General features: G+C 49.5%; 1 protein-coding gene across 1 annotated transcript; it reads left to right on the forward strand.

The window, feature by feature from the left end:
- Window positions 1-1,088: 1,088 nt before the first annotated feature.
- Window positions 1,089-27,517, forward strand: Bace1 (beta-secretase 1). Its single transcript, XM_057766400.1, has 9 exons — window positions 1,089-1,827; window positions 16,671-16,759; window positions 18,808-19,024; window positions 20,155-20,292; window positions 20,986-21,120; window positions 22,287-22,388; window positions 22,849-22,998; window positions 23,210-23,381; window positions 23,934-27,517. The coding sequence occupies exons 1-9, from the start codon at window positions 1,567-1,569 to the stop codon at window positions 24,173-24,175; spliced, it is 1,506 nt and encodes a 501-aa protein (XP_057622383.1). The 5' UTR covers window positions 1,089-1,566; the 3' UTR covers window positions 24,176-27,517.
- The last annotated feature ends 35 nt before the right edge of the window (window positions 27,518-27,552 follow it).

Below are 27,552 nucleotides of genomic sequence, written 5' to 3' on the forward strand. Positions count from 1 at the left end.
AAATGATTCCTAACACGTGGCTTGTGTTTTATCTTTTTAAACGTCCCTTTTTTCTGCTCAGGAGTTGTGGTAATACCATCGACAGCTAGTCTTCACTGAGTGTTCACAGCATGCCACACCCCATTCTAAGTGACGTGGATCTCTAAATTCGAGACCAGGCTGGTGTACAGAGTGAGTTCCAGAACAGCTGGGGCTACACAGAGAAACCCTCTGGGGATGGGTGGGTGCATATTGCTCTTGGTGTGGCATGTTTGTTTGTTTGTTTTCCAAGACAGGGTTTCTCTATATGGCTCTGGCTGTCCTGGAACTCACTTGTAGACTAGACTCACAGAGATCCTCTTGCCTCAGCCTCTGAGTGTGGAATTTAAGGCGTGTACCACCACCACCCTGGTATGTTTGTTTGTTTTTTTTTTTTTTTTTTTGGTTTTTCGAGACAAGGTTTCTCTGTGGTTTTGGAGCCTGTCCTGGAACTAGCTCTTGTGGTATGTTTGTTTTTTGAGGCAGGGTTTCTCTGCGTGGTCTTGGATATCTTGGAACTAACTACGCAGACCAAACTGCTCTTGAATCAGCAAATTCTCCTGCCTTTGCGCAGGTTAAAGGCATATGCCCCATCCGTATTATACCCCAAATTCTTAACACCACACTGTGCAAAAATCACAGTTCTCCCTGGCGGAATCTTTTGGAATCTGTGTATCTTTTTTCTGTCCTATGCCAGGCAACGTGCCTGGTGCCTGGCATACATTGGGAACTCAGTCAATGCTGATTCGGGAGGCTGAGATAGGAGGATTGCATCAAAGACAAGGCTAGCCTACACTGAATGGTGTGTTTATAGGACCCTGTATTCAAAAAAAAAGGAAGGAAGGAAATAAAAAAATGAATGAATGAATTAATAAAATAATTAAAGAAGGACTAGCAGATGAGAGGTGTAATACTGGTTTCTTCTTGCTCTGCCAGCGCTTTAGGAACGCGCTCCCACCAGGATCCTGCAGAGTGAACTCCATCTCGGCAGAGGGCATCCCAGACCCCCTCAGCCCCGGAAGCTGGGCTGTCTGCCATGGGAAGACTACACTTCCCAGCGATCCCAGGGAAAAGCAAAAACCCTTTGGCTTTGACAGCCACCGCCACAAGTCTTTCCGTCTCCCCAGCCTTCCTGGGTGCTGGAAACCGGGAGCTGGATTATGGTGGCCTGAGCAGCTGACGCGGCCGCAGGAGCCGGGAAACCCTGTCCGTCCTCTTGCTGCCGACCCCGCCTGGAAGACCCTGAAAGCTGCGGGCTCAAATCGCCATGCCCGCCCCTCCCAGCCCCCCGAGGGGCCCGAGCTCCCCGCTGAAGCTGGCGGCCGCCGTCCAGATGTAGTAAGCTACGGTTCTCCCCTCCGGTGCGCTGCGGATTTCTCCTGCCCGCTCCCCGCCGCCTGGACCGGGATCTGAGTGAGGGGCCTGCGGGCTATGCAGTCCTGATGCCTCCAAGGCCGCTTTCCTGAGAGAGAGAAGCCACCACCACCCAGACATAGGGGTAGGCAACAGGGACCGTCGCCAACCGGAGCCACAAGGCCCGGGCTCACCATGGCCCCGGCGTTGCGCTGGCTCCTACTATGGATGGGCTCGGGAATACTACCTGCCCAGGGCACCCATCTCGGCATCCGGCTGCCCCTTCGCAGCGGCCTGGCAGGGCCACCCCTGGGCCTGAGACTGCCTCGGGAGACCGACGAGGAATCCGAGGAGCCTGGCCGGAGAGGCAGCTTTGTGGAGATGGTGGATAACCTGAGGGGCAAGTCTGGCCAGGGCTACTATGTGGAGATGACCGTGGGCAGCCCCCCACAGACGGTAAGGTGGTCAGGCCTTGCAGCCCTCCTCCCTGCATGATAGAGGTGTGACAGGGTAGGGATGCAGCAGGCTGCCCTGCTAAGATGTCCTATTCGATGGGTGCCGCAGAACAGGCCCTTTCCCAAACTGTTCCTCCAGGGTCATGTAGGAGTAGTCTTTCCCCTTTCCCAACTCCTTTCACTGGCGTCCCCGTCCCAGGGCTGACTCCTGTCCTCTCGCTGCTCCAACCTTCCCCATAAGAAAAACACATCAATGGTAGCACCTGACCCTGGGGAAGGGCCAGGCACAGGGACACTAACAGGTGTCAGCACCCCTCTGGCTCTGGCCAAGCTGGAGTCTCTCATATTCCATCACCCAACTCTCCCCTTTTCTAGTGTTCTGGGGGACTCTAAGGCCCCCACCATCATCTTCTGAGAACCCAAGAATCCTGGCACCAGTTTGATAAATCAGCTCCTAACTCCCAGTCCTGGCTGCCACAAGCCAGCAAAAGTGAGAGCGGTGCTGACATCTATATAGTCTCCAAGCCCTGGTAGACTCTGGCTTCCCCCAGTCCCTTCCTCCTCTTCTACCCCCACTCCCACTCTCTGCACTCCAGCCCCTCCCCCACTGGTGCCTCAGAACGTGGCCAGAGGGGAACTGAACGAGTCTGAGGAATGATAACCTCGTAAAGAAGCCAGAACTCTCCTGCAAGAGAAGGGCTCCAGGGTGGAGGGGAAAGCAGCCATGGAGGAAACACTTTCCACTATCCCAGTTTTTCCCAGTTGCCAAGGTACCTCCAAGGTGGCTGGTGGAGGTTGTGTCCTCTGCCTGTGCCTACTGGGAGTGTGGGCTTGAGACAGCTACCTTCCATGTGGGGTTCCTGGCTGACCTCTGAGTGCATCTGCCGCCTCTGTGGGCGAGTCTGGGTACTGGTGGCAGTGTGATTCTGCGTACGTTTCTAGGTGTCACCTTGAATCTGATCCTGTGTGTCTCTTTGAACTACTCTCAGTGGCTCCACTCCCTGGAGGGTGTGGAAAGGTGGGAGTGTGTGGGGGTCAGGGAAGAGACAGTGACACTTCCTTTAACTTAAAACAGTTGGATATGGGAGAACCACAAACACCTACTTTCTTGATACGCGACAGGAGCCAGTCTTATTGGGTCCACGACACTCAGGCTCGCTTTGGGTGTTCTGCAGTTCTGGTCTCCCACCCCCCCGTCACCCCTCCTCTTTGCTGTGTATCATAACTTCCCAGAAGTAGTACAGAGTTTGAGTACAGACGCTAAGCCAGAGCTAGAATTCAGTCTGAGCCAACAGAAGGCAACAGTCAGGGAAGGGGACGTGTGGAGGCCTGGGACTCTATTGCTGTGCAAATGCACGTGTCTGTGCTACAACCAGCAATGACTTTATGGTCAGGCATGGGGGAGTGGCCTGGTCTCTGCCTACCACCCACGGCTTTGTCTTTTCATCGCTGTGTGGTCTTAGGCAACTTGTATAACCTCTCATTGACTATTGCCTTGTCTTTAAAATGTGAGAAATGAGATCTCCTTTGCAAGATAATTGTGAGGATTAAATGAAACCACTTAGCGGAGCTGCCTAGAAGAAAATACTGGGTTGAGTGACCTCCAATAAACATTACCTCCTTCTTCTTAACTGGCCCAGCCACCTCTGCTTCTCCTGTACCATGCCATGAGGCGTAAAATCTGAGCCAACGTGTTGGCTACGTTTGGAACTGCGCGACCAGTTGCTGTATTTCCCTGGTCCCGTGAGATGTGAAGGTGCTCCTACACAGCCCGTGGCAGAGAGTAATTGACTGAGGCTGGTCAGTACCTCCCTGCCTCTGACTAGAAAGCTGGATTAGGGAGTCTTGAGGTTGCATACCCGCTCCTACCCGCCCCGGGAACCCTGAGTTGAGGCACTGTGTGTAGTTAGTTGTACCTGCCCCGACCCTAGTCCAGCCAGCCTCTGCTCTGCGACTATTTTGCTCCTCCCCTCGGCAGCCTGTGAGAAGAATGAGCATTTTTCTAATCCGATGGGGCTATCAGAAGCCCGAAATGGGAGTGAGGAAATGTGGAATTTGGAGGGGTGCTTTCTATGCTTGGGGGTCTGGTCTACAAAGAGATGGACGACACACCTTCTGTGTAAAGGAAATGAAATATAAGTACTCCTTCCGGGTCATTCATAGCCTTGATAAAAGGGATGATCTGTACATTCTTGTCTTTAGAGCCAGTTAAAGGTGGAAACTCTCACGACCCCACCCTAGACCCTTAGAGGCAAAATTCCTGGGTGTCTTAAGCTTGAGAGGCACTGACGTGTGGAGGTACCAAGATAGATGCTGAAGGTAGAGTTGCCTCAAGGTACTTCACGGAGTAGGTGCGTGCTGAGTGTGGTCCTGGAGGATGGGAAGGAATGAGGCCATTCCCAGTCAGGAGCTGGCACCTCTCCCAACACACTGTAATTGCTTCTTGCCTGCTTCCCACTCTGGCCCACAGACTACGAGGGACCAGAGATAAATGAGAGAATGAGTTGTGTGTTTGAGCTTATGCATGTTTGTTCAGGAGACAAGGGAAAGCCAAGCTAGTTGGTATTACAGGTTTATGCTGAGACCAGATCAGTTTAGGTAAATAAAACTGAGCCAAAATGTCAAAAAGCCTTAAATGTCAAGCTATCTGGTTTGGACTTCAGCTCTGAGGGGAAAATTGAAATCATCTGTAGTGGAAAATGATATAAAGCAAGCAAACAGATGTCTGAATTTTGGGGAGAATGGAATATAGAGGTACGGGAGGCAGGAAGCTCACAACAGTTCAGGGATAAGGTGCTGTGGAGAAGACAGCATGAGGCTGTGATGAGAGAGAAGAGACCAGGAGGCCAGGAATGTCAGGGCTTGTGACGTCATGTGAAGGGTGAAGAAGGCATCAGGGTTGACTTCGTGATTCTGCTGTGGCATGTTGAAGGAAACAAGACTGTGGGTGGAATAGGGTGGAGGCAGGGGGACGTGGTTTGAAACATGCCGTTTTGGGGGTTTGGTTTGGTTTGGTTTTTATCCAGTCTGTATATCGTGGGCTGTTTGCTTTACTGCATGGCTCCCATCTTGCTACGCAGCCCTGGCTAGGCACAACCCATGAGCCTTCCGCCCCAGCCTTCAGAGCGGTGGGACACGAAGTATCTGCCACCACACCCAGCTTCTTACTTTGGTATGTTGCTTTGCTTGGTTTTGAGACAGGGCCTCACTCTGCAGCCCTGGCTGACCTGAATTTACTATGTAGAAACACACTGCCCCCCCCACAAAATGCTGACCTCACAAAGATCCATCTGCATCTGCCTCCCGAATGCTGGAATTAAGGGCATGTGCCACCCATACCGGCTTTATTCTTTTTTGTTGTGTATTTGTTCTTTGTTTCTGCAATGTATATAAAAACTCTACATTATTCACAGCTCCCAGAAGAAGAACTAGGGCTGTGCAGGTTAAGTTGTTGGTCAGGTGGTCAGTGAGCTGAGACCTTGCCTCACTCCTTGTTCCTCCTACAATACTATTGTCTTGACTAGTTCGCGGAGAGCCTCCCTCTCTGTGCTGTCTCCCTGACCATTGTTTACTGTTTGTTTCCTTCATCAAGCTTCGAACTTTTGGGACTAGGGATATGGCTCAGTGGTAGCTCACTAACCTAGCATGCCCGTGACCCTGCGTTCACACCCCAGCACCGCACAACTTGAAGGTTATCGTCTTTCTCTTTGACATTTATTATTTATTTATTTGGTTTTTCGGGACAGGGTTTCTCTATAGCTTTGGGGACTATCCCGGAACAAGCTCTTGTAGACCAGGTGGGTCTCTAACTCATAGAGATCCGCCTGCCTCTGCCTCCCGAGTACTGGGATTAAAGGCATGCGCCACCACCGCCTGGCTATTTATTATTTATTTAGTGTATGTGTGTACACATACAACAACCTGCATGTAGAGGTCAGAGGACAACTTGTAGGAGCCAGCTCCACCATGTGGGTTCCAGGCCAAACTCAGCTTGTCAGGCTTGGCTGCAAGCGCCTTCAGCCACTGAGCCATCTCACCAGGCAGCAGGATCACAAGTTCAAGACTTAACCTGGCCTACAAAGTGAGTTCAAGGCAGTTTAGATGATTTGGCAAGACCCTGTTGAAAGAGAGAGGGTGGGGGGCGGAGAGAGAGAGAAAGTGTGGGTGGGCTAGTTAGTTGCACAGCGCCCGCTAGCATGTGTGAGGTCCTGGGTTCGACCCCACTATCAACTGATGTAGCTTAGGCTGGCTTCAAGCTCATTATGTAGATAAAGGTGATCTTGAATTTCTGCTCCCCTTGCTTCCACCTCTCTAGTAGGCTCAGAAGTGTATACCCACAGACCTGGTTCAGAGGATGCTGGGGTCAAACCCAGGGATTCACGCATGCTAGATAAGCACTCTGCCAAATGAGTTGCATCCTCAATCCAAAACTGGGGTTTATTATTAAGAAAGGTTTTAAACATATACGGGGTGGGGCACACTAGTGCACCCAGCACTTGGGAGGTGGAGGCAGGAGGATCAGAAGTGAAGATATAGCTATTCTCAGCTGCATAGAAGGAAAATGTTTTGATGTAGCTATAAGGACAGTACTACTGAGAGAGACATAGACTTTTTACAAAGGAGAGTGGGAGTTATGGAGCTGAGTCAGCCAGTAGGGTGTTTGAGAACCTGAGATCCCAGGCATGGACCACACCTCGTTAATTTCCCGCGTTTCCTATCCTGCCTCATTTTCACTTTTAAAAAAATGAAAAGATGTATCTCCCTGTGCTAGGATGAGCATCGTTGACCTCTAACCCAGAAGAATTTAATTTGTTAGGAAGGAAACTTGGTGGCACTCAACTCAGGATGATAGATATTTATTGAGCACCTGTCGAGGAGAGCTTACAATTGGGCGGGAAACGCAAGGGTAGAAACACCAGTGGCATCCAAAAACAGTGAGTCTAGGAACCGCACTGAGCAAAGTAGCTACTTCGGATAGACTCGGCTCTATGGAAAGAGGTGGGAGCGGACGCTTCAGGAAGAGGTGCACAAGCTGTGGTGAGAAACCGGGAATTGTAAGGATGCTGTAGGGCTGTGTGGAGTTGGGGCCTCGTGCTGGAAGCAGCTGGCAGACCTCATAGGCCTGTGAGAGAAGATGGTGGTGTCTAATTTTGCTTCCAGGAAAACAACTTCAGTGTGGAGGAGGGCTTGGCTAGGGTACTGTGAGAGACGAGCATCTGGTTTGGAGACCAGGGCCTGGCGAGGGCGGTGGCAGTGAGGGGAGAAAGGAGGGAAGGTCTCAGGATGCCAGCAGTCACAGTGCAATTGAACCAGCCCTGTGCCATCCCTGTGAGTCAAGGGCTTGTTTGTACAGGTGAACGGCAAAGGGGCAAGCTCTTTTTTTGTTGTTGTTGTTTTGTTTTTCGAGACAGGGTTTTTTTGTGGCTTTGGAGCCTGTCCTGGAACTAGCTCTGTTAGACCAGGTTGGTCTCGAACTCACAGAGATCCGCCTGCCTCTGCCTCCCAAGTGCTGGGATTAAAGGCGTGCGCCACCATCGCCTGGCTGGGGGCAAGCTCTTAAAACCCGATACGGTTTACCAAATTCCATACATAGTTATTTTCTTTTCTTTACGGGGCCAGGGGAGCCCGTGAGACAGCGCCTTACCCTTATACCACAGGCTGTACTAGAACTCACTATACTGCCTAGGCTGACCTGGAATTTGCAATAATCCTCTTGCCTCAGCCTCCTGGGATTGATATAGGTGGGGTCACTGTGCCTGGCTTCCGTGGTTACTTTTCTGGCTTAATGATGAGGTCTAGGTGTGAGCCTGCGCATTTGGGAGATAAGGAAACTGGGGCCAACAGGGATTGAGGGGGTTTGTGAAGGTGCCCAGCTAGGAGGAACAGAGCTGGAGCTCAAGCCCAAGGACCAGCACTTGGGTAATTTCCATCTCAGTCTTGAGCATGCTGACGGCCTTGGAGATGGTGGAGAGCCGTCCTTATGGGTGAACCTGGCGACAGCTGGCCATGGACATCTGGAAACTGGTGGGAGCTGGGACTCAACAGGTAGACTTGGAAATCACCCCACAGAGTCACCAAATGACCTTGTTCTTTGAGAGAACAGTGAGAAAAGAGGAGGACGATGACTAAAGGAGGGAGAAGAGGAGGGATATTAGCTGTAGACACGGAGGGAGAAGAGGAGGAGTATTAGGTGTAGACACGGAGGGAGAAGGGGAGGGATATTAGGTGTAGACACGGAGGGAGAAGAGGAGGGATATTAGCTGTAGACATGGAGGGAGAAGAGGAGGAAGGGAGAAAAGCATCAGAAACGGCAGTCTTCCTGGGCTGGGCTACAGGCGCTCCTCTGCCCTCCCAGCTAAAGACAGATTCATTTGGGAGAGGAGAGTGCCGAGAAAGATGTCCTCTAAGCATTTCTAGACATTTCTAGTAAAAAGCAAAGTAGAAAATTGTAGCTGAAATTCAGGAAGAGCTCTCCCAGAGAAGCTCCCATGACTCAAGTCTCTCTCTGCTGTAGACGCTCTCTCAGTGGTGACTGGGAAAAGCCAAGCCGTGTTCTGCATTCCAGAGTGACATTCTAGCAGGAGAGCCCAGAGGGTGGAAGGCGTCCTCTGGTGTTGGTAAACTGGTTCCTGCTGGTTCTTAGGAGGGTAAGGCGGGTGTTCTGAGGAAGGCTGCTAAGTCCTTAGTCTCAAGAACATTTTGACCCAGAGAGTAGAGGCTCCTAGGCTCTCAGACCTCCAGGATGGGACTTCTATCAGCCTGTGGTTGCCCATGCCACTCCCCACTGGAACCCCACTGTGGCCAGAATGACTGTATTTTTGCTGGGGTGTCCCCTCAGGGTCAGTGACCCCCACCACCACTAATTCCTTTTCAGGACCTATGGAGGTTTTGCCAGGGAACAGAGGAGGTGACTCCTCGCTTCCCCCTAGTAGGTGAGCATGACTCAAGGACCAGAAATTGAGCTTAAGCCAGAGGAAGGATTCACTGTCTGAGGGAATCAGGTAGCTAAGGGCTGCTATGGTGAGCTCTACAGAGAATGAAGGTACAAAAGAGGCTTCAGGAACCAGCACAGGGCTGGGGATATAGCTCTGGTAGAGGCCTTGGGTTCCGCCCCAAGCACCAGAGTAAAGTTTCAAAGCCATCATGGTGGTGGTGGCGCATGCCTTTAATCCCAGCACTTGGGAGGCAAAGGCAGGCAGATCTCGAAGCCAGCCTGGTTGACAAAGTGAGTTCCAGGATGGCCAGGGTTGTTACAGAAAAACCCGTCTTGAAAAACCAAAAAGAAAAAAAAAAGTCATTGTGTTGATTAGACTTAATAGTTTTTGACTCTGTCACCCCACCTAAATAGGAAGCACTGATAGATACCAAAAGAAAAGAACGCCATGGCCAAAGAGGAAAGGGTACACTAGATGAGTTTAGTTTGGGGTGACCCAATTCCTTTAGGGTCTCTTAAAAAAAAACTGGCCTGAGCCAGGCAGTGATGATAGTGCACGCCTTTAATCCCAGCACTTGGAGGCAAAGGCAGATGGATCTTTATGAGTTTGAGGCCAGTCTGGTCTACAGAGTTCCAGGATGGCCAGGGCTGTTACACAGACAAACCCTGTCCTGAAAAAGAAAGCCACAAAAACAAAAACAACAAAAGCTGGCCTGAGCTGGGGTAAGCGCTGCTTGATCCCAGGTACCAGCTGCTGCCTGGAGAGCAAAGAAAGCAGAGGCTTAACTAGAGTAAGGAGTCTGTGTGTCGGATGCTTTGCTAAAGCAGAAGGGAGCTGAACGGGACGCAGGTACAGGGCAGTCTGAGGCAGGAGTGAGCTGTTGGCCAGAAGCCATTTTTAGCTGCTAACCTCAGGCTCCTTGTGCCCTTCCTTGTCCCTTTTCTTGGGTTTGGATGTGTCTACTCAAGAGAGTTGATGAATCTATTTAGCAAGGGCTGAGAGCAAGCAGGTCTGGAGCAGCCATGGCTGCTCTAAGAAACACAGAGCTCCCGAGATTAGGGCTCTGCGCACGGGCATGGTGAGCTGCAGTTGTCATGGCCACGCACTGATCTGCTAAGGCCCAGAGTCTGAGAATCACACCTGTCATCTAGAAGGTCTTAGGGAACCGACTGCAGGAAATGAGACTCACTGTCAGTGTAAGAAGTCAGCCAGGCTTGGTGGTGCATGCCTGTAACTCCAGCATCTGTGGACGGAAGCAGGAGGATTGCCATGAGTCTGAGGCCATTCTGGACTACACAGAGGTTCCTTCCAGCCTTGCCTTTTCTGCAGAGAAAGACCCTGTCTCAAAACTCAAAAAAATAAAGCGGCGTGAACACTTGCTGGGGCCAGGGAATAGTTAGGTAACAGCCGCTCCATTCCTAGGAGCATCTCGGGATGGGCAGGCAGCGAGTTGATGATTAAGTGGAAGTGATAGCCAGAGAAGCCAGGTGGTGCTGAGGCCCTGCAAGAAGAGGAGCGCCATCTGGCAGACCCTTGAGAGAGAGGATATTTGACCATGACTTGAAAGTTGAACAGGTGTCAGGCACACCACACCGCCAGAGAACAGGCTAAGGAAAGGAGGCCAGGCCAGGTCATCGCACTCTTCAGAGACGTCACAAGAACCACAGTGAGGAAGGGGAGAGTGGCAAGAGAAGCTCCTGGGGAGTGTCCCAGGGTTAGTCAGTCGCCCTCAGTGTCAAGGGTCCCAAGATTTCATTCAGATAGGTTGCCTTGAGGTCCTCCTGTTTGAATTCAGGCATGTGGCTATCTATATACAGCTGGCAAGTCAACTAGAGGCTGAATTGCCCCTACCTGCTAGGTTTGTGGCTCACAATGTCCTTAAGGAGGCAAGACTTGGGCTGCCACACAGACTCACTGTCTAGAGTACTAAGACCATGTGCGAGAGCCTCAGCAGCCACCATGCGCCTTTGCCCATGCCCTCCTGGCCAAGCCCAGACTCACTGTGGAGGGAATCACTCAAAGACTTGTACAGTGTAACCCTCTACCACACACTTCCTCTCCAGGTGGGAGGGACCAGAAAGTCAAGAAGATGAAAGACCATGCTTAAGGGTTCCTTAGAGCCAACGGAGGCTGGTACTGGCTTTGTGGCTTGTTTGTAAGGTAGCCACATGGCTCACACTCCCTGGGTCTGTTTCCTTCTCTTCAAAAATGGAAGAAAGCTCCCCCCCTCCCCATGTTAGCATTAAACCAAAGGTTTGTTCTTGCTAACTCTCAGCTCTGAGGTATACACCGAAGGAAACAGATGTCTTCTTTGGAAGGAAGACTTGGAGGGAGAACCTCTGCCCTAGAGGCTTGCAAAGGTTGCAGGGCCTGGGCTAGGCTGCCAGGAAAACTTATGGGGCAGGTGAGGTTTGTTTTATTCTTTTGTTATACTAAGGATAGAACCTGGGCTCTTGTACGTGCTAGGCAAGTGCTAACCACTAGCCTACATTGACAGTAATAATCTAGTATTATTTAAAAGAAACAACCCATCTCGCCAGGCCATGAGATAGAGGCTCTGGAAGGCTCCTTTCATCCAGAAAGTTCTGAGCTATCCCTGTCTGCGGGGGTAAGTCCTATGGGAACGGAGCCCACTTTAAATTTGCCAGCCTCACATTCCCTGCATCAGCTGAGATCTACAGCTGAACACAGCAACATGCACCTGGGCAGGTGTGCCTCTCCCTGTGGGGCTTGTTAGCTCTTCCCTAGAAGCCACCTTCTCTCAGAGGCCCTCAGGAGCACATTTGTTTGTTAAGTGATTGGCACTGACCTAGTCCTGACCCCAAACTATATCTCCTGGGCATGGGCCTCCTGGGTCTCCCTAGGCCAGGGGACAAGGAAGGAGAAGGCTACAATACAGGTGGCCTGAACCCAGCCTCTCAAGTGAAGTCAAGGGAAAGAGTAAAGGAAGGAAGGCAGATCATAAAATTAAACAGCTTCTGGTGGGCGCCTCTGGGGGACTTTCTACCCCACTGTCCAAGAAACCAGTTTTTCAAGAAATACCTATTGCCTGGCAGTGGTGGTGCAGGCTTTTAAACCCAGCATTGAGAGGCAGAGGCAGGTGGATCTCTGTGAGTTCGAGGCCAGACTGATCTACAAAGCAAGTTCCCGGACAGACAAGGCTACACAGAGAAATCTGTTACAAAAACAAAAAAAGAAAAGAAAAGAAAGACCTATTGCCAGGGCCAGGCACCAGGATATCCAACTAGGGCTACACTGTGGATTTAAAATTCTTAGACATGGAGAGGTGAGAGCCAGAGAGGCAGGTGGTAAGGAAGCATATGGTTAAGGTTATAGTTCCCAGTCTTCGTCCCCAGTGAAGCCCCATTTATGCTGAGGCTTAAAGATGAAGGTCAGAAGAGGATGACCCAGGCAGAGCTAGACTGCACCATGCCCTCTGTGGGTAGGGAGGAGCCAGTGAGGCGTGGTGGGGCTTGGCCACTTGCCTGAGGCTGAGTATGCAGGCAGGGTGGGTTGAAGATGCCCTGAAGGAAGCTAAACATTTTAACAGCCAGAGGAACCTGCCATCTTTGGAGGGCAACTTAGTCACCTTAACCTTGGGTAGGCTACTCGGGCCTCAGCACAGGAGACAGAATGGTGAGGTCCACAGCAGGGGTGACAAGATAGTTGAGAGTGGGGGCCGGAGCGATGGTTCAGTGGTTTAAGAGCTAAGAGCACAGGCCGCGCTTGTAAAGAGGGTTCAGTTCCAAGTATTCACAAGATGGCTCACAACCATCTGTAACAACAGTCCCAGGAAATCTGACATCCTATTCTGACTTCCTTATTCTCCTGTACACACGTGGTACATACACATGCACACATACAGTGCATATGACATTATATATGATATATAACTTGAGGCTGAGGAGTGCTGTGATATCCCAGGGTGAGATGATGCTAGCTGGGCCAAAGGAGGAGATGGCAAGAAACAGACACAGATGCTCTTTGAAGGATGGTGACTGGGAGCACTAGGGACAGATATAAAGGAGGCATTTGAAGAGCCTCAGGTTGATGCCCTTACAGAAAAGATTGCACGGTACCACCACTTACTAATACAGGGAACACTGAAGAGGGCCAGTTTGAGGTCAGCCTTGGTCATCCCTGCTTAGAGGTGCTCATGGGAAATAGTACTGGAGGGGGGGAGTCAAAGCCAAGCAGGGTGTGTGAGCCTGTGAGGGAGAGGGGCCTCTCGGGGATACAAGAGGGGACCCGAGAGGTGACATGGGGTATAATGTGAAAGATCTCTCCTGTATCTGTTCCTGTGAAATCACCGCTGACTGTAGTAAGTGCTGTTTGATAGTGGCGGGATAGAGGCAAACCCAGTTTTAGAATGGGTTGAGGAAGAGTGGGAGGTGAAGAAAATGCAGACAGTTTGGCTGAGAGCTTAGGTTGTGAAGAGAGGGTAGCTGGAGGCGGTGTGAGATTTGGGAGGGTGTGTGTTGTTTTTAATGAAGGAACTCAGCATTTGTAAAGGCCAGTGGGAAGAATTCAGACGTGATGGTTGAATTTGCCTGAGGGAAAGGAGATCATGTCTAGAGTAGGTGCCCAGAGAAGGAGCAAGGAGGGGGTTGTCTCCCCAGCCCAGATAAAAACTGGGGGACTGACAGCAGGAGCGACTGGGGCAGTCTCAAGCCCTGGAGGGCTGGAGTAGTGAGCTGAGAAAGACTGGGTGGGCCCTAGGCCTGGGAGGTAGGAGATGAGGCCTCCCCAGCAGCTTCCCCCTCTAACTCTTGTTTGGCAGTGATGATACCTGATCGCTCAGTTCCTTTGCCCCAGCCTACACCTAGATGAAGGGGAGAGGCTGCTGAGAGCTGCCCAGGGGGCTCAGTTAGAGATGTGGAAAGATAGGCCTAGAAATCACTTCTCAGCAGCAGCGGGAGGGACCACATGCATGGGAGGAACAGCCCGACTTGCTACAGAGGGAGTGTGGCTTCTTCTGGCTTCCCCTCTTGTTTTGGAGAGGGAGAAGCAAGAGCAAGAGTCTGAAGCCCTGGAATATGGCATGTGAGGTCAAAAGTGAGGAAGGTTGTTCTTTCTTGGACTTAGCTCCATTTGCCTGAGAGACCTTCCTCGGATGGAAGACCGAGGTTGGGTCAGGAAGGCAATGAGAGGACTGGTACCTTGTGGTAGAGAAGGGAAAAGACCTTGACAACGGGGTCCCTGGATAAAGGCTCCATTTTAGTGTAAAGATGTTGCCAATCTGTTAGAGCTGGCCTGTGCACACATTCCAGTCGTCCCTCCCATGCCCAGGCTACAGGGGCTGTGTCGGGAGGAGACCCACTTCTGGTGCTAGGAGCTAAGCCCTAAAGGTAGGGAAAGGGGTCCTCTCAGAAGAGGTGAAGCCTTTTAACCATTAACCCAGTTGGTTGAAATCTGACATGTGCTCCTGGCTCTATTGATTTTCTTTGAAAGCACAGCCGCTGTTAACTGGTGGCTGCCCAGAGACCAGAGAGAGGCACAGGGTGTGTGTGGTGGTGGGGAAGCAGGGAGGGAAATGGGGACCTAGCCAGGAGTGGGAGCTGGGGAGGAGGTCTGAGGCAGGGTTTGAAGGTTGGTCACCAGTATAGAGGAGTCTTGGGGGGGGGGGTCAGGAAACCAAAGTGGGTACTGAAGCAGTCAGTGCAGCCACAGGCTCTGCTTGCTGATCACGGAGTTGCTGGCTTGGTCCTGGCAGACTGAACAAAACAAGCTGAGGAACACGAGGACCTGGTCAAGGTGAGTCAGTCAGAGCTCTGTTGAGTTTGCTGAGAAAGGAAGTGAAGGCCCTGAGGTTATGGAGAAGCAGAGGTACTGACTTAGGGAAGTCAGATTCCACTGACAGACTGCAGGCTTTTTCCTGAGGACAGGGCCCTGCCTCTTCTCTGCTCCTAGAATATAGCAGACACATAAACAAAAACAAAACAAAACAAAACAAAAAAACGGTCTGGTGTGGCTGAGGGAGGGGTCAGGCCATCAGCGCCTTACCATAAGAAGCCTGCTATGCACTCTAGACTCTTCCAGTCATGGCACTAACTAGTTTTACAAAGATAATTTATTTGTGAGGTGCCTAAATGGGAAGATGGGGAACCCTCAGAATAAATTTGCCTCTAGATAGGATAAGGTTGAGGGGTGTTTGTGTTGTAAAGAATAAGGGTTGCAGATGGGCAGTGGTGGCACACGCCTTTAATCCCAGCACTTGGGAGGCAGAGGCAGGCGGATCTCGGGGAGTTCAAGGCCAGCCTGGTCTAGAAGAGCTAGTTCCAGGACAGGAACCAAAAAGCTACAGAGAAACCCTGTCTCGAAAATCAAAAAAAAAAAAAAAAAAAGAATAAGGGTTGCTACAGCTTGGGTCTAAGTGGCACAGCAAAGGCCTATGTGTTTTCAGCCTGGTGCTTGTAGGAGGAACTAAGGTAACCGGGGGTACACTCCAGGAGGAGATAGCAGAACTCCGGCTCCTTCTTCCTTTGCTTCTTGGCTGCTGTGAGATGCACAGTTTCACATGATGTACTATGTTGGCAAAACCCAAAGCAATGTGGCCTACGACCATAGACTGAAGCACCTGAAACCCTGAGCTCAGCATGTGGCACGGGTTTGTAATCTCAGCACTGGGGAGGCAGAGGAAGAATGAGGAAGTCAAAGTCACTCTCAGCCACGTGGTGAGTTCAAGAGCCAAGCTTAGTAACAGGAGACTTGCTGTTAAAAAAAAGAGACAGAGAAACCTGGAACCCAAAGTAAGTTTTCACAGTTTCCCTCTTGAGTTGCTTTTAAGCATTGTGCCACCATGATGAAAAGCTAGGATAAGCCATGGCGGAAAGTGACTGGAGGTGAGGAAAGGTGATGGGTGGTTTGCACATGCGTAAACTTCATGACTCTTGAAAGGATGCACACACTGGCATGATTTGTAGGCAGGGGTTTTGGCTCTGGGAGATCAAAAAGTCACTTACTGGATATTTTTGCATGTCCAGGTGAAAGTGTTAGTGGCTTCAACCAGTTTGAGCTAGAAGCTACCTCCAAGTTGGAAAAACAATTAAAAAAAAATCTCCAAACAAACAAAAACCCCAAACCCCTAAACAATCCTAACTAAGGTGATCAACTAGAAGAAGCTGTTAAGAACTTTTTGTTTTATTTAGTTAAGCCACAGTGATGAGCATGAGCAACTAAAAACAAATGAAGATACAGAGTTTATTTGGGTTTTTCATCAGTTTTAATATTCTCTTTGGTTTTTACACATTAAGGAAAATGGTTCAAGCCTCTTTAAAAAGAAAAAGAATATGATTCCGTTCACTAAGAGGACCCAGTTACAAGAAGAGCAGGGGACAGGATAGACAACATGCTAGGAGAAAGAGCTGCACAGCAAGGGACAGAGAGACACTTGTCTGCCCGCCCTTAGCCATGGGACTCCTGGATCCCCATTTTCTCTGACAATGGCACATACAAGCTTAAGTACCTCAGACAAAGGGGAAGCCACATTATGGGGCATGGGATCCCACACATCAGGGTGCCAATGTGCCACCCACCAACCCCCAATCTTTCCATGCAAGTGCCAGCTCCTAGAATAGCTCCTCTTGTACCCAGAGAAGACGACCCAGGCTTCCTCCTGGGGAGCCAGGGGAAGGGAAGGGGTGAGCTGCAGATGAAGTGGATCAACTAGAGCAGAGGCCACTGCTGTAGAAACAGTGTGGCTCGGATGACATAGGGAACACAAGCATTATACAGACAGAAGCAAGTTGAGTCTCTGAGGCTTGGTAGGATCCCCAAATTCCATCTGTGTGGCCTTAGTCCCAGGGGTATCAGCCTGACTAGTCTTCTATGCTAAATTCAGTGGGGCCACAGGCCAATGTGTCCAGAGTCACCTGTCTGCAATGTCTCTTCTCTTCCCTTTCTCTGACAGCTCAACATCCTGGTGGACACGGGCAGTAGTAACTTTGCAGTGGGGGCTGCCCCACACCCTTTCCTGCATCGCTACTACCAGAGGCAGCTGTAAGTCCTGGCGAGGGGTGGGAGTGGGCGATCTTCCAAGGAGTGAGAGGGTGTAAGAACAAGAGCCTTTCTTCCTACTAGGGAGGGGGGAAGCAAAAGGAGGGAGCTGGGGCCAGGAGAAAAGACATAGTATGGGAAAGGGTGGGTTGAGAGTGTTCCCGTACTGACATGGGGCAGCTTCCCATGGGAGGGGAAGGAGGGAGCAGCCCCAAGGCTCTCAGAGCAGAATAGGAACCATCTCATTCTCTGTATGGACAGGCAAGAGAGCTAGGATGGCAAGGCATGGTGGTGCATGTCTTTAATCCCAGCACTCGAGAGGCAGGGGCAGGTGGATCTCTGTGAGTTCAAGGCCAGCCTGATCTACAAAGTGAGTTCCAGGACAGCCAGAGCTACACAGAGAAACCCTGTCTCAAAAAACAAAAAAGAGGGTCAAGCTTATAGTTTAGAAGGCTGAACGGGTTACAGTGGTTAGTGTCTTTCACCATGTTCTCATCTAGGGCTACTGTGGGTAGTTATGCATGATTTAAGCATGTAAAGGAGCTGGGCATGATGGCACATACCAGTAATCCCAGCATTTGGAGGATTGCTGAGACCAATGTAGGCTATATAGCAACTCTCAAAAAATAAGCCCCTAGCCAGGCGTTGGTGGCGCACGCCTTTAATCCCAGCACTCGGGAGGCAGAGGCAGGCGGATCTCTGTGAGTTCGAGCCCAGCCTGGTCTACAAGAGCTAGTTCCAGAACAGGCTCCAAAGCTACAGAGAAACCCTGTCTCGAAAAACCAAAAAAAAAAAAAAAAAAAAAAAAAAAAAAAGCCCCAAAGGGGCTGGGGACTGGGGAGATGGCACAGTGACTAAGAACTTACTGAAAACAAGAGGGCTGCATTCAAGTCCCTACCACTCACATAAAAGCCACGCAAGACTGTACATGCCTGTAACCCAGGCACTGGCAGGCTGAGATGGTCAGATCTGGGACCGTTCTGGCCAGTCTCACTGAAACAGCCAACTTCAGGCTCAGAGAGAGATCCTGTCTCAAAAGATAAAATGGAGAGCAACAGAAGACACCCCTATTCATCTGTGCACACTCATGCGCATATACCACATAAGCAAAACCTTACTCTTGGAGTTTTGAGAAGCCAAAAAATACAAAGGAAAGACTCTTTCACAGCCCCCGCTGAATCGCCTCTTCTGGTGTCATCCTCAGTGCCACCAGCGGGGTTCCACTTGGTAGAAGGTAGGCTAGAGTGGTACGAGGTAAGAGAGACAGTGAAGAGTGATGTGGGAGGCCTGGAGACATTTGGTGCTTGAGACATGTCTGTGTGACGTGAGAAAGGTATGGCCACTGCACTCTTAGAGCCTCACCTTGGACCTGTGAAAGTACAAACTGCTGTTCTGTTTCCTTTTTCCCTAAGAACACAGTTGGGGAAGGAGTGTGGGTAAGCTCAGTGGAAAGACAGTTCATTCCAGGTCTTCATCCAGTCCCATCACTGCCCAGCCCTGGTTAGCAATGTGGTTAAACACAGGTGAGGCATCCCACAGCAATGAGTACAAGTCCTCTTGGGGTGTCCAACACTTGCCTGCTCTGCTGGGATGCTTGTTCAGATCTTTTCTAGTTGTTATATGGCTTCCAGTCACACTGCCTGGTTCTTTCTCCATGGTGCAGATGGTACCACTGGGCTCCAAGGCAGCAAGAGAGTCAATGGTCCTTTTCTCTGGGAGCATGCTGGAACTAGGGTGGGGGAGATGTCCAATAGTTGTCTTTGCAACAGCCGCAGGCACAATGCACAAAGCTCATTTTGTTCTTCATAGGCCTGAGCTTCAAGTCCAACAATATCAACTATGGAATCAGGAGAGCAAGCCCCAGCTACAGCTTGCCTCATCTGTCTGCAGAGTTGCCTTACATTCTGTTCTGGGTGATATGTCTAGGGCTGTTCTGCTGAGCAGATTCTAGAATGCCGTGGGTGGGATAAGGGGACATTTGGGAATAGGAATATATTTGATGACACATACCCATTGTAGCTTTGCAGACACAGATCTCTGCCTTTTTACAGGTCCAGCACATACCGAGACCTCCGAAAGGGTGTGTATGTGCCCTACACCCAGGGCAAGTGGGAGGGGGAGCTGGGCACTGACCTGGTGAGCATCCCTCATGGCCCCAACGTCACTGTGCGTGCCAACATCGCTGCCATCACTGAATCGGACAAGTTCTTCATCAACGGTTCCAACTGGGAGGGCATCCTAGGGCTGGCCTACGCTGAGATTGCCAGGGTGAGAACCACGCCTGGACTGTTGCCTGTACTTTGTTCACTGCATGCCACACAAAGAAGGAGTCGAGAGAAGGGGGAAGAAAGAACTGAAAGGGTAAACATGGGACTGGAGAGATGGCTTAGTGAGTATAGTGCTTAGCTAGCAGTCGTAAGAACCTGAGCTTAATCTCCACAACCTACATTTTCAAAGTAACTGGATGTAATAGTGCACGCTTGTAATCCCAGCTCTGCGAAGGCAGAATCAAGTAAATCCTGGGGCTTGCTGGCCATTTAACGTAGCCTACTAGACAAGTTCCCAGCCAATGAGAGACCCTACCTTAGAAACCAAGATAGGATGCAGCTGGAGAGAGCTCAATCACTAAGAGTACCTGCTGCTCTTCCAAGGGACTCAGGTTTGATTTCTAGAACCCACATGGCAGCTCACAACCACCTGTAACTCCACTTCCAGGGGATCCAATGCTTTCTTCTGGCCTCTACAGGCACTAAGCACATGCATGGCGCATAGGCATACAGGCAGGCAAAATATCCATAACCATAAAAACAATAAATTTTAAAACAAAACAAGTCAGGGCTGGTGAGGTGGCTTTGTGGGTTAAGAGCCCTTACCACCAAGCCTGAGAACCATGTGGCAGAAGGAACAAACTGATTCCTGCCCATTGTCCTCTCATCTTCACATCCATGCTGTGGTGCACAGACCAGTGCACTCACAATACATATCTTTAACAGGTACACAGATTCTGAGGAACAATGTTCAAGGTTGTCCTTTGGTTTCTACATGTATATGCATACTCACACACATGCCATAAAGGAAGAGGAACAGTCTGTCTAAAGGGCTGAAAACAAGGCAGGGGGTGGGACTGTCATGGGAGCAGCCATGATAGGTACAGGATGCTATCTCCAAATATGAAACTGTTAACCATATGGGGATGGATGAAAATTGTTATGGCTAGCACTTGTCTATTTGCACTGCAATGTCTCTTACCCTTGCTCAGTCAGATCTCAGTACCTCTGGTTGATCTTTCCTGAGGAATATCCCTAAGTTTTGACTTTGTCCCTGAGTATAGGCTGGAAGCTGACCTCTGTCTGTTAGGCCTCTGCACAAGGATTTACTCCTGTGTCTTTCTGCCACAGCCCGACGACTCCCTGGAGCCCTTCTTTGACTCACTGGTGAAGCAGACCCACATTCCCAATGTGTTTTCCCTGCAGCTCTGTGGTGCTGGCTTTCCCCTCAACCAGACTGAGGCACTAGCCTCAGTAGGAGGCAGCATGGTGAGTGTGTCCTCTCCCTCGGGGCCAAGATCAAGAAACCCCTTTATACTCTAATCTTACTTCCCTCCTTCCCTTCTCCCAGTTGTCTCTTCCCTGCTTTTCTTGAAAGGAGCTGAATCACTCCTGGAAAGTGATTAGATACATTTCAAAGGAAACAAAATTAGACCTGTTAGGATTGTTGTCTGATAGTCAGGTATGCAAGGAATTTGCGCTTGTTAAGAGATACTGCAGGTTGCTCAGCTGGCCCAGAGCTCACTGTGTAGACCAGGCTGGCCTAAGATTTTCAGCATCCCCCTCCTTCCAATTTCCAAGTGCTGAATTACAGGTGTATGCCACCAGACTCATTCAAGCCCATTTATTAATCAGGACAGAAATGAGTGATTCTCCAACAAGCAAAGAAGATAAAACTTATGAAAGCAGCATATGATCAATCCATTCCACATTTATTGTGCTAGCTTAGGTTTAAGTAACTCTGTCAAGGACTATGGGATTTTCATACAAATAATCCCGAACCCACTTAAACTAAAAGTTACCATGCACAGGGCATGATGGGATTAGAAAGGAAGAAAGGGTGATGTAGAAAGAATCTTGGCACCCTGAGAAATGGCTGATCTTACTTGTTGGTTTTGGGTAACCGACCCACTTTCCTCCTGTGCTAGGACATAGGTGTCCACCTCTTTCTTTTTCTCTTAGATCATTGGCGGTATTGACCACTCACTATACACGGGCAGTCTCTGGTACACACCCATCAGGCGGGAGTGGTATTATGAAGTGATCATTGTACGCGTGGAGATCAATGGTCAAGATCTGAAAATGGACTGCAAGGAGGTAAAAAACGGAAGGGGTTTCAAGGGAGAGGAAAGGGCTTAGCCCCACAATGTGACAGTCAAAAGGTTGGGAGGAGAGGGTGGAGGCACAAGACCTGTCAGGACTGGACCAAGTCAAAAGCTTAGAAATCACACAGCAATCCCTGAGGTGAAGGGGCAGGGCCTGGTGGAGCAGTCAGAGCCTGGACCAATTAGCTTACAGTACAGGAATGAAACCATGGAACTAGTTCCTGACTGGACTCTAGTCACTGCCTGTCACGGCCTGGGGCCAGTATGGTAGGACAGCTCTCCACTCTAGCCCTGGTGTTTGCTATAAGTGCCTTTAGGCTCCTAACTCCTGGGTGTCAGAGGTTAAACAAAAAAACAAAGTGTTAGTGCCTATGCTTCATATACTCCAAATGCCAGCATTTGGGGTTGCATTCCCTAGATTCTTTTTAAAATATTTGGGGGGCAGGGGCACATGTGCCACAGCTTGTGTGTGGAGGTTAGAGGACAATTGTCAGTAACCCCCTCTCCCACCATACGGGTCTTCCTAGGATTGAACCCAGGTCATCATGTTTGGTAGCAGGCATCCTTACCTGCTGAGATACCAATGGCCCCTTTTTCTGGCTTTTTGAGGTAGGGTCTCATGCAGCACATGCTGGCCTCACACTTGCTATGTAGCTAAAGATGACCTTTAACTCCTGGTCCCCTGTCTCTGACTCAAGTGCTCTACAGGTAAACATCACCGTGCAGTACTAGGGCTCAAACCCAGGGCTTCATGCATGGTGAGCTGACCTTCTCTACACTACTACTATGTTAAATGAGACTACATGAAAGTACTGGGGGAAGTTACAAACACCACATAAGGCATTCTGTTTAGTTTTGGAGAACACCTACCCACACAAGGTAATGACGTCAATACTTACCAAGTGCTTGGGATCGGCTAAGGAACTACTTAGTGCTTTCAGCGTGTTGATTTAGTTAATCCTTATGATAAACCTTGGGTAGGTACTGTTATTATCTTCAATTTAGAGACAAGGAAACAGGTACACGGAGGTTAAGTAACTTGTCCAAGGAGGTATGCAAAGCTGAGATGCCAACCCTAGCGGGACGCCTAGCTTTCAGATTCATCCCTCCCAATTTCTCCTCAAAAAAGCTCTTCTGACCCTTTGCTCTCCTTCCCAGTACAACTATGACAAGAGCATCGTAGACAGCGGCACCACCAACCTTCGTCTGCCTAAGAAAGTGTTTGAAGCTGCAGTCAAGTCCATCAAGGCAGCCTCCTCGGTCAGTGCAGTAAGGACACAATGGCGTCACAAGTCAGTGACAGTCAGACTCCCCAGCAAGTGCCAAAGATGTCTATAGGTCCTTCCACTCAGAGCACTTAGAAACTGGTGGTCTGTTGGTTCAGCTCGTACCTTTCTTCTTCTTCCTTCTCCCCTTCCTCTTCTTTTTGAGACAGGATCATGAATGTGATGCAGGTTGGCCTTGAACTTAGCATCTTCATGCCTTGACCTTCCAAATTCTGAGCCCACAGGAAGTGTGAGCAGCTAAGCTCAGTAGCCTAGCACAAATTTGAGCCCAGTGTCCCACTTTCTTCTCCCGATCCCTAGTCCAGTTTACCTTCGCCACTGTAGAAATTCCCCTAGAAAAGCATAGAATGATTGGTACCGTCACTGTCGCTGTAATTATGAACACAAGAGGTGGTCAGGCAGGCTGACTACTCACATTCTTCTCTTGTCAACAGACTGAGAAGTTCCCGGATGGCTTTTGGCTAGGGGAGCAGCTGGTGTGCTGGCAAGCAGGCACTACCCCTTGGAACATTTTCCCGGTCATCTCACTTTACCTCATGGGTGAGGTCACGAATCAGTCCTTCCGCATCACCATTCTTCCTCAGGTATGTCCCCAAGCTAAGGCAGTGGGGTGCCAAGAAGACAGAGTGTATAAACAGATGTGGCTTCCTACAACTTGAAAGGCAAAATGAATGTCTAGTAGTAACAGGGTCTTGGAAAATTCAACATCTCAGGGCTTGAAGAAGAGCTAAGTGTAGATGGCTGGGAGGATGAAATAAGGAGACATGCTCTCACCCTGTGGCCATTTATCCCTAGCAATACCTGCGGCCTGTGGAAGATGTGGCCACATCCCAAGACGACTGTTACAAGTTCGCCATCTCACAATCATCTACAGGCACTGTTATGGGAGCTGTCATCATGGAAGGATTCTATGTGGTCTTTGATCGTGCCCAGAAGCGAATTGGCTTTGCTGTCAGTGCTTGCCACGGTGAGAGCACCAGTGAGGAGGATGTGGGGTCAGTCTGGTCATGTTCTTCCTGATAGCAGCTAGGATACCCAGGTCCCTTTCTGTTTGGAGGTAGTAATAGCTGCCTCTGGCTAGTCCAACTGTGTGAAAGCTAAGGACGAAGCTTAGCTGGTGAACCCTGCCCGATGGGGAAAGCACTGGTGGAAACCTGTAACAGCCAGAGCTTTGCAGGTACTTGGAAACTTTAGCTGCAAGGGTAGCTGGCTGCCCACAGTGAGGGCTGAATGCTGCCATGGAAAGTTGGCAGGGCTTTGTGATTGGGCTTTCATGGTGACGGGTAAGTTGGCTACGTGTGTAAGGGGCTGGATTTGGTATCACTTCTACTGGAAGGGAAAATGAGGAAGCCTTGCAGTTTCCGGGTCCTGGAAGGAGAAAGAGACACCCCCCCCCCCTCCCAGTTCCCCTTCTAGGAAGGGCTCTGCACAGACTCACTTGGGTGGATCCCAAGGGGTCCTTGTCAGGAAGCTGTTTTAATTGTATAACCTAAACTGCACTATGACACTTTTTCTCCAGTGCACGATGAGTTCAGGACAGCAGCAGTGGAAGGTCCTTTTGTGACACCAGACATGGAAGACTGTGGCTACAACATTCCACAGACAGATGAGTCAACGCTTATGACCATAGCCTATGTCATGGCTGCTATCTGCGCCCTCTTCATGTTGCCACTCTGCCTCATGGTATGTCAGTGGCGCTGCCTACGCTGCCTGCGCCATCAGCATGATGACTTTGCTGATGACATCTCCCTGCTGAAATAAGGAGGCCTGTGGGCAGATGACAGAGATTCCCCTGGACCACATCTGGGTGGTTCCCTTTGGTCACACAAGTGGATACACAGAGCACCTCAGGACCCTAACCTACCTGCCAAATGCTTCTGCTTTCAAAGAAAAGGGAAAGCTGGCAAGGTGGGTTACAGGGCTTACACCTGTAGGAAACAGAAGAGGGAAGAAAGCAGCATTCTGGTGGCAGGAATACCTTTAGTCACCTCAAACTTGAGTTGGAAATTCTGCTGCTTGAAGCTTCAGCCCTGACCCTCTGCCCAGCATCCTTCAGATTATCCAACCCAAAGTATTCTTTCTGTCCTTCTAGAAGTACTGGTGTCATGCTCAGGCTACCCGGCATGTGTCCCTGTGGTACCCTGGAGAGAAAGGGTCAATCTCATTTCCCTGCTGGCTGAAGTCAGCAAGAGAAAATGCAGTTTGTCAGTTTAGGGACTGCAGAATCAAGCCTACACTGGTGCAAAAACTGCTTCTTGAGTTAACAGAAAACAATGTGATGCAATGTTTGTACTCCTGGGGGCAGTCAAGATGAGGAAAGACAGGACAAAGACAGAGGAAGAAGTTGGTAGCAAAGCTAGGAAAGGCAGAAATATAACCACTTTTTAGTCCCAAGTTTAAACTCATCTCCAAGACAGAAGCCCATCCTGACTGAGAGAGGTGTTATTCCCCAATGTGTCTGTGGTTGCAGCCAAACTGAAATGAGATGGGGAAAAGGGCTGACTGGCCAAAGAGCTCTGCTCAAAACTCTCTTCAAGAAACAGTGCTCATGAGAAAGTCCCACTGGACAGATGAATTCCTACCTGGCTAATTCCATCTGTCTTTACCTGCTTCTACATGCTAAGTGACATCCAAATGTCCCAACCCCACAGTCCCAGGTGCCCTATGGGACAACAGAATACCGCAAGGCTGGGGATTGTCTTTCCAGCATAGGTTCACTCCAAACGAGGTGCTAAAAGGAACAGACAGGACAGTTCTCCTATCTGCTCCACAAAGGCAGAATACTGAAGATTCATTCAGCAGGTATAGGGCTGATGTCTTTGCTTCTGCCTGGATTTTATTTTTATTTTACTTTTCTTGCCCAGTGGTACAAACTGGTAGGATCTTTATGGAATACTGAGTGAGTTCATTACTTTCTTGTCCTCTCCAGTGGCCCCTCTATTTATTTGGCTAAGGCATCATCACACATTGGCTAGTATTAAACCATGAATGTAAGAAATAGAGGGCTTTCTGGCTCTGTGTCATTGCCTTCAGTATCTAGGCTGCCTGGAGAAAGGATGGCAGCCTCAGGGCTTCCTTACCTCCTTTTCCGCCTTTCCTGATAGAGCAGTCTTCTGTCCTGCTCTCTGCTGCCCCTCCCAATAGTACATGGGTACCCAGGCTGGTTCTTGGGCTAGGTAGTAGGGGCCAAACTCATTTCTTCCCTGTGAGTTCTAACACAACAGACATGAAACCAGTGTTAGTGGGAAGAGTTGAATTTTCCTGGGACACCCGCTGTATTCTATCCCTATATGCTCTATACACTGCTTTCAGGTAGGGGACCTGCCGAGCATGGAATTAGTTGATGGGGGAAAGGGAGATACACGCAGGGCCTCTGGTGTTGCTGGCCCTAGCCAGCTGCCCACAAGCCATAAACCAATAAACTAAGAATTCCGAGTCACAGTTTTTCAGCTGGGTCCTCTTCATTCCCCTTGCACTGGTGCTGCTCTGCTGAGTGGGAACACCCCACAACCACAAGGACTGCCAGGAGAAGTGGAGACTGTCCACTGCCAGCTCAGAACCTACAGTGTAAATAAGCTTCCAGAATCACTACCATGAAATGAAAATGCCACATGAAAATGCCACATCCTGCTTTATAATTTCTACCCATGCTGGGAAAAACTGGCTTTTTCCCATCTTTTTCCAGGGGGGAAAACACTCAACCTAGTTGTTATTTACCCTAGTAACTGGTGTTCTATTTTTTTTAAGGGGAAAATTTGCATTTATTTTTCTTTTGATGGTTAATTCCTTTGTATAATCTATGAACTATGATGTGTAAAACAGAAAAAAAAATCTTGACAACAGCTTCTTGCTTGTAAAAATATGTATTATACAGCTCTATTTTTAAAGTCTCCTGGAAAATTACTGGCCTATCTCCACATGGCATGTGGGGCTTTTGCCACTGGTCTACATGTATGGTACCATCGAGGCCCAGTGGGCAGAGGTAATGGGGAACAGGGATGCAAAATTTAAGTTTTTCTGACTATTTATTTCTCTGCAAAGAATAGAGCCATTCTGATGAGGCTTCAGCTGCAGAGACCCACTCTCCAAAATGTAGCCTTCTTGGGGCTTGTTAATCATTCCTGCTTTTTTTCTCTCTATTCTTTTAGCTTCAAAGATTTTTTTTTTTTGAAAGAAAAGTAATTTTTTTTTTTTTTTTTGGTTTTTCGAGACAAGGTTTCTCTGTGGTTTTGGATCCTGTCCTGGAACTAGCTCTTGTAGACCAGGCTGGTCTCAAACTCACAGAGATCCGCCTGCCTCTGCCTCCCAAGTGCTGGGATTAAAGGCGTGTGCCACCACCGCCCGGCTAAAGTATTTTTTTGAGATAGCATCTCATTATGTAGACCAGGCTGGCTTCAAACTTGTAGCCACCCTCCTGCCTCTGCCTCCTGAGTGCTAGGATTACAGGTGTATACCGCCGCCACTCCTTGACGGAAGCAATATATATATATGTGTGTGTGTGTGTATGTCTGTGTGGAGCTTTGGAGAGGGGGAGGGTTGAGATAGGGTCTCATGATTACTGGCTTCTGCCACTTTTTTTTTTTTTTTTTTTGATTTTTTCGAGACAGGGTTTCTCCATAACTTTTGGTTCCTGTCCTGGAACTACCTCTTGTAGACCAGGCTGGCCTCGAACTCACAGAGATCCACCTGCCTCTGCCTCCCGAGTGCTGGGATTAAAGGCGTGCGCCACCACTGCCCAGCTCTTTTTTTTTTTTTTAGTGGTTTTTCAAGACAGGGTTAGAACTTACTCTGTAGACCAGGCTGGTCTCGAACTCACAAGAGATCCACCTGCCTCTGCCTCCTGAGTACTGGGATTAAAGGCGTGCGCCACCAATGCCTGGCTAGACACAATATTCTTTATACTCACTTCCAATTTACAGTTTTCAGGAGACACTGAAAGGTACTACACAGCTGAAGGCAGAGAACAATCTTAAGATTATACGTCAGAAAATGAATTCCCACATGAAAAGAATAAAGGAAGTTATCTTCCACTTTGTCACCTTTTTTGTTTAAGACAGTACCATACTGGAGACAAGAAGAAAGAAGTACTTAATTAACCTGACCTCTAAAAAGTTGAGTATTCAGGCTATTCCATTCCC

The sequence above is a fragment of the Chionomys nivalis genome, chromosome 4, assembly GCF_950005125.1.
Source record: "Chionomys nivalis chromosome 4, mChiNiv1.1, whole genome shotgun sequence".
Lineage (NCBI taxonomy): Eukaryota > Metazoa > Chordata > Mammalia > Rodentia > Cricetidae > Chionomys > Chionomys nivalis.

What these genes read in the sequence shown, in the direction of transcription:
- Bace1 (XM_057766400.1), top strand. Translation starts at nt 1,567, where the DNA reads ATGGCCCCGGCGTTGCGCTGGCTCCTACTATGGATGGGCTCGGGAATA. An exon ending in CCTACGCTGAGATTGCCAGG is followed by an intron (nt 19,025 to 20,154) that starts GTGAGAACCACG and finishes TTTCTGCCACAG; the next exon opens with CCCGACGACTCCCTGGAGCC. An exon ending in CCTCAGTAGGAGGCAGCATG is followed by an intron (nt 20,293 to 20,985) that starts GTGAGTGTGTCC and finishes TTTTTCTCTTAG; the next exon opens with ATCATTGGCGGTATTGACCA.